The 13,932-nt window shown below is 38.9% G+C and overlaps 1 protein-coding gene across 1 annotated transcript; it reads right to left on the bottom strand.

Annotated features, from left to right (window-relative positions):
- Positions 1-2,796: 2,796 nt before the first annotated feature.
- LOC144591376 (lamin-B1-like) lies at positions 2,797-13,832 on the bottom strand (the record flags this gene model as incomplete). Its single annotated transcript, XM_078395587.1, has 6 exons — positions 2,797-4,079; positions 6,947-7,042; positions 7,411-7,527; positions 10,031-10,135; positions 10,213-10,438; positions 13,612-13,832. Coding segments are annotated over 6 exons (807 nt in total), but the record flags the coding sequence as incomplete, so codon positions are not given.
- Between the last annotated feature and the right edge of the window lie 100 nt (positions 13,833-13,932).

Genomic DNA, 13,932 nt, shown 5'->3' with positions numbered 1-13,932 from the left:
CACCAATGTTGACATTTCATAAGTGATTTGTTTCTAATTAGCATTCACATTTCTTAATATTGATTATTATTATATGCATAATTGTGCTCACGTGAAAGTTTCTAGTATTTATTCTACTAATAGAAATTAAATAAAATCGATTTGGTTTAGCATAGGCTGCTAGAGCTATTATCATTTTAAAGAGAAATTTCAAGTCGGCCTGCACTGAAAGTAGATTCTCAGTTTGAGATACAATTCAATATGTAGTATTTTTAATTGTAACCACTTCATTTCCAAACTTGTGACCTTCACAATCACTTTCTGGAAGATTCGATTGTTGTCTACAGTCAATGTAAAAGGCGGGACATTCACATCAGGCAGTAGTTTAATTCAAATGCATTGATTTTATATCAAGTATGATTTGATTGTCTCCCTACATATGTCTAAATTTGGCACCTGCCCAATATAGAGACCCATCACAAGGTAAAGTAAATACACAAAACAGGGAAATAATAACAATAGAGGAAGGTTCTTTTTTTCTGACTTTTAACACAATTTTTATTTGGATTTAGTTTATGTATGTCTATTTCCACCTAATGTTTTAAAGAAAGCACTTCACCTCAGTTTTAGGAGCTTTGGTGGATTTAAGGAAATAATAGCATTTTCTTGGTAATATTCCAAAAATGTGCAGTCATAATCATTTACTGAATTAATTTTCAATGAAGCTAAATTTTAGTTTTGTTCCAGATGTTCTTGTTTCTTATTAAACAATTTTTTTTAAATCATTACAATTTGTATTTTTTTAAATTCATCATTAATATAGTCAGTGATAGTGTGGAAACAGGCCCAATATGTCCCAGTTACACTTGTCCCACCGCCAAAATCCCTCCAAATCTTTGTCCTATCATTATACCTGTCTCATTGGTTCTTAAATGTTTCAACAGCCTCTTCTGGCAGCTTGTTCCCACCACCCTTTGTGTGGAGTAAGTCACACCTCAAGATTCCTATTAAATATTTTCTGAAGGAAATCAGGAAGGGTGGCCGGCAATAGCTCTGGCAGATAAGTAAAATCCAAAGAGATTTTGTGCACATCAAGAGGAAAAGTTAACTACAGAGAGAATAGGGCCCCTCAGCAACCAACGCAGTCATCTGTGTGGAGCTGGGCAAAATCCTCAACAAGCATCTCCCCAGTTTTACCATGGAGAAAGACAAGACTTGGAAACTTAGGACAGTTAATTGAGATGTTTTGAAGAAAGTCCATATTATGGTTGAGGAGGTGCTGGACATCCTAAGGTGCATGAAGGTAATAAATACCCAGGGCCTGATCACATATCCGAGGACACTGAGCAAGCGAGGAAATTGCAGGAGCCCTGACTAACAGAAATAAATAAGAGTGAGGTGCCAGATGACGGCTAATGTTGTGCCTCCAGAGCAGGTGCATACCTCAGAACAGAGATGGGAGAGATGTCTGTGAACACTGGCTATTTGGTCTCTGCATTTCCTAAGGACATGGCCAGGGACTGTCTGGGCCAGTTGTTTTCCATGAGTTCCCCTCAGGAAGGCTGATCTAACTTCTGCACAGTGACCATGGGAAAAGGCACACTCCAGTCTGACAGGATGGATGTCATCCCCCTGTTGGCCTTCTTCTCAAAGCAAGCATAGAATGCAGTAAATTTATCAGGGAGGGTTGCACTCTCAGCAATGATGCTGCCTGACTTTGTCTTGCAGTCAGTTATTGTACTCTGGCCTTGCTAGAGTCAGTGGGTGTCATCTCTTGGCATTCCTGGTGGCTTTGTGAAGATTATAGCAAGATTTCTTGTACCACCCAGGATCATTTGACTTGTACACAGTGATCAACCGTCACCTGGGAATGGACCTCAATTCATCTATTGTTTCTGGTTCAGGATTACTTGTCTAACATGGACCAAGTTGGTTATAATGCATTGTTCTCAAATTCATCAATCGTGTTAAATCCAATTTGCATTGTGGAAGCACACATTTATACTAGATCAATGAGAAACAAAAATAGCCTAAATCCAAGTTAGAAATACACCCAACTGTGACATCTAGTGGTTACTGAAATAAGCTGATACGCCTATTCCTCACAACAGTTTAAATCAAAATCAGTTGGAACTTAATTCATCATCTGTAGAATAAAGATTGAAGAAACATCAATTGTAATTTACTACTACGTTTATTCACATCCGAATAACAGGATCCTTAAATTTTATGAGAAAAGGGGGATTTCCTGTTGGAGCCCAAACAATGAAATTACTGATTGCAGCTTTGAAAATCAACTTGGCTGCAAACATTAATGCTTATAGCTTCCTTTCAGAATGCAACACCTATTACCATTATAATGATTTCTGTATCTAGGAGGAAGAGGCAGCGGTGGCATTTTTTTCCCTCTGGAATGGCCAAATATACCCAATGTCCCATGGGTCACGTGTTATGGATTTCCCACGGATAAGAGTAACTCGATTGGCTACACATCACCATGAGCTTCCCCAGCAGATATCAGCAGAAAGCAATACCACTCACACTGGTAGCCCACTCTATAGGCATAAGGAACTGGTCAACAATGAAACACCAGTGTTCTAGACACCCATTGTTGTGTTAAAAACTAGTCTCACATCTCCTTCACTAAGTTAGATATAGCTCTTATTGAATCAAGGGATATGGGGAAAAAGCAGGAACAGGGTACTGATTCTGGATGATCAGCCATGTTCATATTGAATGGCAGTCCTGGCTCAAAGGGCCTACTCCTGCACCTATTTTCTATGTTTGACACTAATCTCTACCCCCCCCCCCCCCAATCAACAATAAGGCAAATTTCTCCACATGAGCTGGTTAAATTTGCTCCAATACCCGTTGCTTTCTTTATCCAAGTGTTCTTCAGGAAGCATTTGCTATTGTTGTGTTCACTGGCCAGAGGTTAGGAGAAAGCAAACAATCTTCACGAACAATAGCTGTGCAAGAAAATCCCAATCTTTGAATTGTAAATGCTTCTCAATGACTCTCCCAAACAGTTTGTGTAGTAATTAGTGCAAATTCTAATGTTTCATGAACTTTGTAAAATACACAAATGTGACCACAGTTGTTACCCTCTGGAGCCCACTATCGTAATCATACTATCACCAACTAGAGTGTGGTCCTGGCCGATCTACCTCATTGGAGATCCTTTGACTATCTTTAATCCGACTTTACTGTATCTTCCCTTTATCTGTACACTAAACAGTTTGATTGTAATCCTCTATTATCTTTTCCCTGACTGAAGAGCACACAACAAAACATGTAACAATAAACTAAAAACTATCAAAAAGCCATATTCAAAATTTAAAAAACTGAAGGCACTGGTAATGATTATACACTGGCAGTTAAAACAGAAATGTTGATGTGCCTTGAAGTTTAAAGAAGTAAATTCAATCTCAGGAAATAACATTTTATGAAACAATGTTTTATTTATATTGCCATGAAAACTCAAGCGGGTCACCACTACATTAAAACACTGCATTCAAGCACACCATGTTCCCCTCCACTACAAGGAAATACTACCAAACAAGAAATGTTCAACCCAGTCTGTGTTACATTTTGGCCAAAGTGGTATAAACATTTTAAAAAAGACATTAAGATTAAGCTCAGTGCTGTGCTATTTGTAAATTTATAAGTCTTTACCAAGATGCCTATTCACCCCTTTCCTGCTGCAGGTTTTAAGTCAAGGTCCAGTAACATTTGCAAGCTGCGCAAAATGACTCTGGTTTCTGCATCTACACAAATTACATCTCATTGGTTTGATCTGCAATCATGCTCAGATAAACATCTTCTATAGTTTTAAAAAGTCATTCACATTAGGTTTTGTTAAATTCTAGTCCTTGCAATGTTCTAAAAAAATTGCAGCAACAGTATAAAAAAAGTCCTGAACCATGTCATGTGTACAAAAAGAAATTAACAAAATATCTAAAATACAAATTACTGAAATACAAAAATATTTTCAATTTCTAAATATTAAAAGTTTAACATAGGCAGTATGTTTTTAAAGAAGTGGTCTTGGAAGATGATCACATTACTGCACAGCTTCTGTTGGCCGCTCTTGGATCTCCCTAAAAACAAAAAGAAAACAAATTACAAATTATAGCATTAGTGAACTAGTGGAATGCAGAACAATGTGATTATTTCACCCAACACACACATATATAGCTGTCTGATGACAGAAATATATATATGTATGTAGCTGCCATCACTGCAAATACTAATTATATATAAATAAAATAAGTAGTATTTGCAGTGATGACAGCTGTATGATTATCGATGACATTAACTGATGCAACCAAGTGTAGAAAAAGAGCATTTTCTACTGTTGGAGTAAGTCAAGAGTATTTAGTTGCCCTATGTAACAGCAACAGAACAATGAAATTCTTACTTGCTGCAAATGAACAAGCCAGATAACACTTTTTTTTTTACAAGAGGTCTTTGGTTCCAATGCAATTCAGAAATGCCGTATATACCAATGGAGAATAGTAAAGAGAAGTATTTTAAATTACACTCAGAACTGAGAGTAAATCCAATCATGGCAGTGGAATTGATGGGAGAGGGAAGGGAAAGGAATCTAGTTAATTAAAAAACATGGAACTGAAAAACACATACAAATAATAGTAACCATGAAACCAAACTGCCAAAAATACTGATTGGCTAATACCCTTTAAGGACATTTTCCACCACATTTCATCTAGCCAAAGGTGCAAATCCATATGCTCAATAGCCAGGTTTCTCATTTAGTGAAATCAAATTAGATACGGCAAGGCAGGCAACTCCTGCCCCGACTCGTTTTCCACAGTCCCTCTCCCAAGTAAACTGAAGAAAGGCCCTGACCCAAAATGTTGTTATATTCTCCAGAGGTGTTGTCTGATCTGCCGAGTTACTCTAGCACTTTATTTTTCACTCCCAAATATCTGGATATCTAAATCAGGAAAGCCATTGGAAAGCCAATCTGACCACTTCCAACCTACAGGACAACACACCAAACATGGTGGCGCAGTGATAAACTGTGCGGTTCACAACACCAACGTCAGACACTTGGTATCGGATCAATCATAAGCAAAGAAATCTGACAATTGCTGCCCACCATTCTCTTTGGCGGAAAGCAGAAATTATTTATAGATGGTTGTGTCTCTGGAAGACCATTAACAGGTGATGTTCTAAAGGGCTCAGTAATTCATCCTTTGCTTCGTTATCCATATTATGGTTGAAGACCCAAATGCAGAGGACAAGGTAAAGTAGTTTGCAAGTAGTACAAAAAACACTTGAGATTAACCCTCAAATAAAGCTATAAACTGTAGGGAGAGTCATCTGGACAGTTGGAGAAAAAAAGGAACAAATGGATCTGAAACCAGAGCAGTGCAAGGTGATTAATTTATGGAGGTGCAACAAGAGAAGGGAATACATAATAGCAGATATTCAGCGTGAAGGGGCAAGGAACTTTGGTGTGTATGTCCACCAATGCCTAAAAGGTAGCTAGACAGGCAAAGGGTGGCAAGACGAAGAAAGTATTTATACAGTTAAGCTTCCTATGGCATGGCGATCGTATGAAAAAAGCTTGGATAAAGATGCTGTCTTTTTACGGGATTATATCATGTTGCTTCTATTTCCTTTAATCAACAGCATGGTGCAAAATGGTTGTATAGGGGCCCTGGTAAGACCACATCTGGAGTATTGTGTACAGTTTTGGTCTCCTAATTTGTGGAAGGACATCCTTGTAATTGAGGCAGTGCAGCATAGGTTCACGAGATTGATCTCTGGGATGGCGGGACTGTCATAGGAGGAAAGATTGAAAAGACGGCTTGTATTCACTGGAGTTTAGAAGGATGAGAGGGGATCTTATAGAAACATATAAAATTATTAAAGGACTGGACAAGCTAGATGCAGGAAAAATGTTCCCAATGTTGAGCGAGTCCAGAACCAGGGGCCACGGTCTTAGAATAAAGGGGAGGCCATTTAAAACTGAGGTGCGAAGAAACTTTTTTACCCAGAGAGTTGTGAAATTCTCTGCCACAGAGGGCAGTGGAGGCCAAATTACTGGATGGATTTAAGAGTTAGATAGAGCTCATGGGGCTAGTGGAATCAAGGGATATAGGGAAAAGGCAGGCACGGGTTATTGATTGTGGACGATTAGCCATGATCACAATGAATGGTGGTGCTGACTCGAGGGGCCGAATGGCCTCCTCCTGCACCTATTTTCTGTTTCTAAAAATAAATCTGAGCATTAGAACCTCTCTCAATGCCAACCATATCCAGAGTGCATTTGTCCCCTAACACCACATCACAACCCATGCATCAGTGTACACAAATCATCTCCAGGTGACAAACATCCGACTTACGCACCACCAAAACACGCGAGCTTTGGGGGGGGGGGGGGGGGGGGGCATGAATTTGCTGCCTGTTGCAGGGCTACACCTTGATATTAACTGAAGTTTTGCCACATCAAATCCAGGAAAAATACATTCTAGTTAACATGTAGATGTTCAGTTTGTGAATGCTATCTAGAGATACACCTTCTGGGCCAACGGTGCTGTCTGTTTTAATGTACAAATAGCATTTGGAACCTTGTCTGCAGAAAAATCTTTTTAAAGTATATTATTAGCCTGAGATGCGCTAGGGTTAAATTTGTTAACGTCAGCTTTATTAAAAATGGCAAAACGAGATTTTAAAAGTTTCTCCAGATGATCTATTCCTATTGGGCAATCTACTTGTGTAGGCATCTTTTGTTAAGCCACATTACCAACTGGTGAGCTGTTCAGGTTATAAACAATTCTCAGGAACAAAACCCTGTTGTAAATTGGGGAGGACCTGCACTTGAGCATTCTTTCCGCTGCCGATTCTAAACAAAGTTTGGTGTACCAGTAAATCAAAACTACAGTAGTTTTCCTTCAAATTTCCATCATATGATTTCATTTCTTAGAGGTAGACCTACTTGTTGATGGAAAAGGTCTTCATCTTTAATCTCGATTTCTTCCTCCTCCTCCTCCAGAAGAGTGGTGGTAAAAATTGTGGTTCTCTCAGCCACTTCCTGCAGGAGAAATCAGCAAGGTTAATTTCCAAATGAGACTTCGCTAAACTGTAGAATAGCACTGCAAATACCTGTTCTATAAAATGTCTTTAGATTTACAGATAATTAAATATGTTTTTGTAAAAAAGCAAACAAACAGGTTAGCTGATTGTAGCCGATTATCTTTTCAAATATAACCTTATTTACATTTGATAACACTTTTATTTAATTGCATACAACACCCTCATACCCTTTTTCTCTCAACGATATAGACAATATTTAATCTGAAGAAAAAATATTCATAGAAACACAGAAGCATCTTCCAATTTTAAAAGACAACCATGGTATGATTTTGCCAAATTGCTCTCAGTAATTGAAAGAAACATTACCTCTCCCTGCAAATTCCTGAGAACTACTTTCACATCTGCCCCAGTGCCCCAAGCTTTATGATTCTTCCAGATCAGATTGGCAGGAGAAGATACCACGCCAGCATCAGAAGCCCAGATCTGTAGTGGTGAGATTATTGAGCATTAAGCACAACCAACATTAATTTATCACCAGTGTCCACAATTCATGGTAAACATTTTTTTTGAAGTTAAGAACTCCTTGGATTAAATAGTGGATAAAACACAGATCAGATTAAATCAAGCAAGGATATTAATTAATCAGTGAATCAACAAATTATAGGAATGTAACAAAAGATGCATAAAAATAGATTTTCGTAACAGCAAGGCATATATTATCCCTAATCATAACAGAAAAAGGCAATAATACATTAAGATGAACCAGGCATGAAGATTTACAAAAAGACTAAAGAAAAAGCAGGACATAACTAAACACTGCAAGATTTTAACAATTAGAAACTAACAATTGGAACGCGATATCAATTAGAGCTGACAATGCCAGTAGAAAAATATGTTAATCAATAAAACAACAGAACCCTGATGGGTAATAAATGATCAATTAACCATAGAGAAACAAGGAGTAATGTAGTAGGTGAAGTTACACAGGAGGCCTGCATCCTTCACAATCAAGGACAAAGGTAGCAGATGCATGGAAACAACAACTGCAGAATCCCCTTTACGCCACAAAACTGGAAATGTATTAACCAAGCCCTGGAACTGTGGAGCAAAAGAATAGCTTCCTTCTCCAGTGTAATTTTGGAAAATAATTAAATGCTGCCCCTTGCCAACAAAGATACATCCTGAAAGAAAATAAATAATTGATCCTACAGTGCATATGGATCTTCTTTCCTTCCAACCCTGCAGGCACATAGTACACAATAACAGATTGTAAACGAGAATAAATCAGTTAATGACCATTCATTATGATCAGTCATAAATCAGTTAATGACTATTTAAATCAGTTAATGACACAGACCACCATTTAGTGTAATAAATGGAAACATGGCATACAACTATACCTAGGAAAATAGAAACATAGAAAATAGGTGCAGGAGGAGGCCAATCGGCCCTTCGAGCCAGCACCGACATTCATTGTGATCATGGCTGATCATCCACAATCAGTAACCTGTGCCCAACTTCTCCCCATATCCCTTGATTCCACTAGCCCCCAGAGCTATATCTAGCTCTCTCATAAATTCATTCAGTGATTTGGCCTCCACTGCCCTCTGTGGCAGAGAATTCCACAAATTCACAACTCTCTGGGTGGAAAAGTTCCTTCTCACCTCAGTTTTAAATGGCCTCCCCTTTGTTCTAAGACTGTGGCCCCTGGTTCTGGACTCCCCCAACAATGGGAACATAGATTGGTTAAAAGCCAATTTAAGGGTTAGACAAAAGGATTCAGGAAATAAAAGGACAACAATATTAAGGCTTGATGTACATTATATTTATTTTGGGCTCAATTTGAGTTCTTCAGTTTTAATGGGCAAAAATCAGGTTTTTGGTTACTATAAGCTTGATACAAATGTATCAACTTTCAATTTCTATGATGAAATACAGAACCACTGAACTGTTAAAAGCATAGAAAGCAGCCATTCAGCAAATCCACATCAACCCTAAATCAGCAATCCAGGTATTCCCACAACCCCCACCCCAGCAAATTCTGTCATTTCAGATAATTAACCAGCTTCCCTTTAAACCAATTCCCACTACTACCCCAGGCATACATTCCCGATGGTAAACATGCAAAGACAATTTTCTGTAAGTCACATTTGGTTCTTGGGTCTTTCGATTCTGAAATAGGTTTCCCTGTCTAATGTATATAACCTTGTTTTTAAACACTTCCATCTGATTTTCTTCAAAGGAGAACTATCCTAGTTTCTCCAGTTTAGCAAGTCTTCTCTCCATCTTCTCCATACAACTGTTTTATGAGGGCAATGTTAGGAAACAAGTTTAACAATTAACCTATACTACAGAAGTACATGTAGAACTGCTATAATGTACATGATGCAAAGTGGGTGTAATGTTATTGATGAATTAGGATATTATTAGGAATAGATTTGTATTATGTGGGTTTAGTTGGTGTTAATTCAATTTCAATCATTTGCCTCTTAGGAACACAGCTGATATTTTCACCATGGAAGGCCACCAAGTTGACAAGTGATCTCTTCTATTGATATTTGTCCAGTGATTAACCAGTGTATCATACAGTCTTGAGAATGTTTAGCTTGCAGTGACAAATATAAAATTAGTTATGACAAAAACCTTTAATTTTAATGCTCGATATTCCTGAACCCATAACCATCCCTCTTCAGATTTTCTGGGAGCTGCGACAGTAACACAAAATTTGGGTTCTTTAATAACTGGTAATCCAGTTTGAATATACACAAACACTTCTTTCCAAAGGCAACATTAAAAGGAAAGCTCCCTACCATAGATAGGCCAGACATTTCAGAAGTTGATGGTTATAAGCTCCACTGGATTTTCTAACATCTCCATCAAAATGATTTATTTTGTTTCTTATCTTATTGCCCTGCAGCATCTCAGTAGAGGCTAAAGAGTAGTTTTTGAGCACATCAATATGAATTTTTATTAAGCTTAAACTTACAGTAGTTGTTTGTCCAGCCTTCAACACATACTTAGTGGTAAACTTGTAGGAGGCAGTTCCATCACCAATTTTTCGGATCAGTTCCCAGCCACCCATATGTTGATCCTGTTTTAAGAAACAAAAATTAGCAAACATATAACTTGCTTCTAATGTATCTCGCAAGTCTTTTCTCCCATTTGTACCTGCTCAGAATTGTTCTTTAGGCGTATAAATTTGCCATCGACATCCAGTTCCTCTAGGCCTATATTTCCAGTGGCAAAAGCCTGATGGCAAATGCGAACACTACTGCTGGCCTCAGACTCCTCAACATCAACACGCTTTCTCTTGCCACGAGCTGTGCGGACACTGCGGCTTGATGTGGCACGAGAAACAGTCACCCGGGAAGATGGACTCGGTGACAGCTTCAATCTGAAAATAAAATAAAATGTTATTACATTTCATATAGTGCAGTGCCAGTGGTTTAGTTTTAGTTTAGAAATACAACGTAGAAATAGGCCCTTCGGCCCACTAAATCCACACCAACCATCGATTACCCATATACTAGTGCTATGTTATTCCACTGTTGTATACTACACACTACAGGCAATTTGCAAAAGCCAATTAACCTACAAACCGACACGTCTTTAGAATATGCGAGGAAACCCACGCACTGAGAAAACCCACAAGGTCACAGATTTAAAAGAGATTTGGACAGGTACGCAGATAGGTTTAGCAAACTTTGGTAAATAAAATATATTATTATGTTCAATCGGGGAGATGGAGAAAGAGTTTGACAGGTATAGGAAATTTGTATTTGCCAGGCAGGGTGAGGGAAATCCTAAAATCTTTTGCAAGTATATCAAAAGCAGAGGGTATCTATGGAAGGAATGCTGTAATTTACATGTGGGGTCAGGGTATATGAGAAAGTCCTGAATGATTGCTGCTCAGCATTCACCGGGGAGGAGGAGGGATGAGATGGCTGGAGAGTCAAGGGATACGTGGATATTCTAGTTGCTTCAGGAAGGTTAGGACTGAGGAGGTACAATAGGGTGGGAAAATACCCAGGAATGGGTCAGATCTATCCCAGGATATAAGGGACGTGTTGGAGGAGATTGCTGTGGCTCCAATTAATATTTTTGCATCTTTATTAGCCACGGGTGAAGTATCAAAAGACTGGAGGATAGCTAACAGTGTCCCCTTATTCAAGAAGGACAGTGGGTATAAGCCACAAAACTACTGGCCAGATGAACTTCAATGGAGAGCAAGTTGTTGGAGAAGGTTCTGAACTGCTATAAGATTTATGTTCACTTCGAAATGCAGGGAATCAGCAGTTTTGCGCAGGTAAGAACATGTTTCACAAATCTGATTGATAACCAAGGAGATTGAAGGCCACTGAGCAGAAGGTGCTGCTAATATGGATTTTTATAAGGCTTTTGACAGGGTCCTGCACTGAACTGTTTTGCCTTAAGGACAAATCAGGACAAATCTTTTGTTTGTTTGTTTGTTTTTATGTCTTGTTTGCCCTGTAAAGCGTCTTTGAGTATCCTGAAAAGCGCTATATAAAATAAATGTATTTATTATTATTAATCCGTAGGACCAGACTACAGAGTGTGTGGATGAACTGGATCCAAAATTGGCAGGGACTAGGAGGAAGAATATAGTGGTGGAAGGGTATTTCTGTGACGGGAAATCTGTACCAAGTGGTGTGCTCATATAAATAAATGATTTTGAAGAATGATTAGTAAGTTTGCAGATGACACTACAACTGGTGGAATCATAGATAAAGTTTGTCTAAGGCTACAATGGTTCACAGATCAACTGGAAAGTTAGACAGAGTGGTGGCAGATAGAATTTAATCTGTTGGCGCATTGGGTAATACACTTTGGGAGCTAAAATTCTGGTTGGACATAAAGTAAAGAGCAGAGCATATTGATGTACTGAAATGAGATGCACGTGTCAAACTACCCAAAAGTAGTGAAACAAGAGATGGGACATCACATTGCAATCGTACACAACAGTTGTTAAAGTGGAATATTGGGTATACTTTTGTGTGCTACAATTCAGGAAGGATGTCGTAGCAAAACCAAGAGTGTGGGGGAGAGTCACCAGGATATTGCCCGGAATGAGGTTACAAGAAAAGATTAGCAGGGTGTTATCTCACTGGAGCAGAGGTTGAGGGAAGATCTTATCAAAGTTTGTAAAAGGAAGAGGAAAGAGATAGTCAGAATTTTTTCTTGCCCTAGGGCCGAGGAATCCAAAATATAGAGAATATAAAGAGCACTGGTTTAGGGTGGGGAAGGGGGCCGGGCAGAAAGAGAGGATAGGAAATTTAAAGGAGATCCCAGGGTTATGTTTTTTTTACACTCCCACTCCCCACCCCTCCCTTCCTCCGCTCACCCCCACCCCCCGATCCCACCCATTCACCCACCCCATCCCCTCTCAATATCAACGGGCCTCATGCTAGGCGGGCGGGGCCAGCGGCAGGGGGGGCGTGCGGGGCCAGCGGCGGGGGCGTGCGGGGCCAGCGGCAACTTTCCACCAAATTCAGACAGGTTGGGAGGTCTGGGAAAGAATGTTTCCACTGATGGGAGAATCTAGGACCAGAGGTCATACCCTCCGAATTAAAGGGCGCTCTTTTAGAGGGTAGTTATTCTGTGGAACTCATTGCCACAGAGGGTTGTGGAGGCCAAGTCAGTGGATATTATTAAGGCAGAGATAAACAAATTCTTAATTAGAACTGGTGTCAAAGTGTGTGAGGAGAAGGCAGGAAAATGGGATTAGGAGGCAGAAATCAGCCATGATTGAATGGCAGAGTAGACTTGATGGGCCGAATAGCCTAATTCTACTATAACTTGTGAATAACAAGATTCTCCATCCCATTCTCAACCCACTTGGATGAATCCTCAACAGTTTGAAGATAAATCAAAAATTTGAAAACAAGTCAGCCGATGTGCTGGTAGTCGAGGAAATTAGCGACTCAGCAATCTACTGTGCAAAGAATGCCAACCTACTCAGAAAAAAGCAGAGTCTATTCAAAAAGCAGAGGAAATTGATAGTTACTACTTTCAAAGAAAGGGCAGTTTCTCTGAGATTTGCAGTAAGAGGATTGTTATAAAAGGAGTCTGGGGGAACAACAGGTTTTTTTTTCCAGAAGGCAAGTGTAGACTAGTGGTTAAGTGGCCTTGTTGCTATAATATTAAATGTCAAGCATCCAACTAACATCAAAATGTACAAGCTCCTGGAAAATTCTACCTGTCCATCTTTTTCAGATAGAAATCTCAAGCATCTTAGCCTAATAAAATTACTATTTTGCTTGCATCAGAAATTTTCAGAAAAACTGCTCTCAGAGGGAGATGGTCAATGGTATTGAGACATCACTTTTAACATTTTATTGTGGAAAGCCAAGAGTAGGTGGTGTTTAATAAAATTCAAAGGAGAACAATTAAATTGGGGTTTTTTCTATAAAAACAATTGGATTCACAATTGGAGAGATGCAGCTCAAGCAGATAACAGTACAATAACTACAATAAAAGGCACAAATATAGCTTCTTTTTTGAAAAGTTAAAACTATTACAAATTTAAGACATTGGATCCAAGGTTACCTCTCTTCTTCACCCTCCAATAGTTTCCTGTATGCACTGATTTCCATATCCAGAGCTAATTTGACATCCAAAAGATCTTCGTATTCATTTAGCTGTTGCTGCATCTGTGCTCTAATCTCAGCCATCTCTCTGTCCTTGTCTGTTAAGAGCCTTCGATTTCCATCTTTTTCTTTTTCCAGGGATGCTTCCAACTCCTGGGCTCTTTCTTGCCAAACTTTTGCCTAGGCCACGGAGAGAAAATATGGTTATAATTGTTCTTTTAAGATTACTGATAATGTAAATTCTATCAGCGAATAGACTTACATTTTTTTGCAAGTTTAA

Source organism: Rhinoraja longicauda, unplaced genomic scaffold (genome assembly GCF_053455715.1).
Source record: "Rhinoraja longicauda isolate Sanriku21f unplaced genomic scaffold, sRhiLon1.1 Scf000950, whole genome shotgun sequence".
In the NCBI taxonomy this organism is placed as follows: Eukaryota; Metazoa; Chordata; class Chondrichthyes; order Rajiformes; family Arhynchobatidae; genus Rhinoraja; species Rhinoraja longicauda.
Note: the sequence above shows the minus strand (reverse complement) of the source record. Positions and strands in the feature narration are given on the sequence as shown.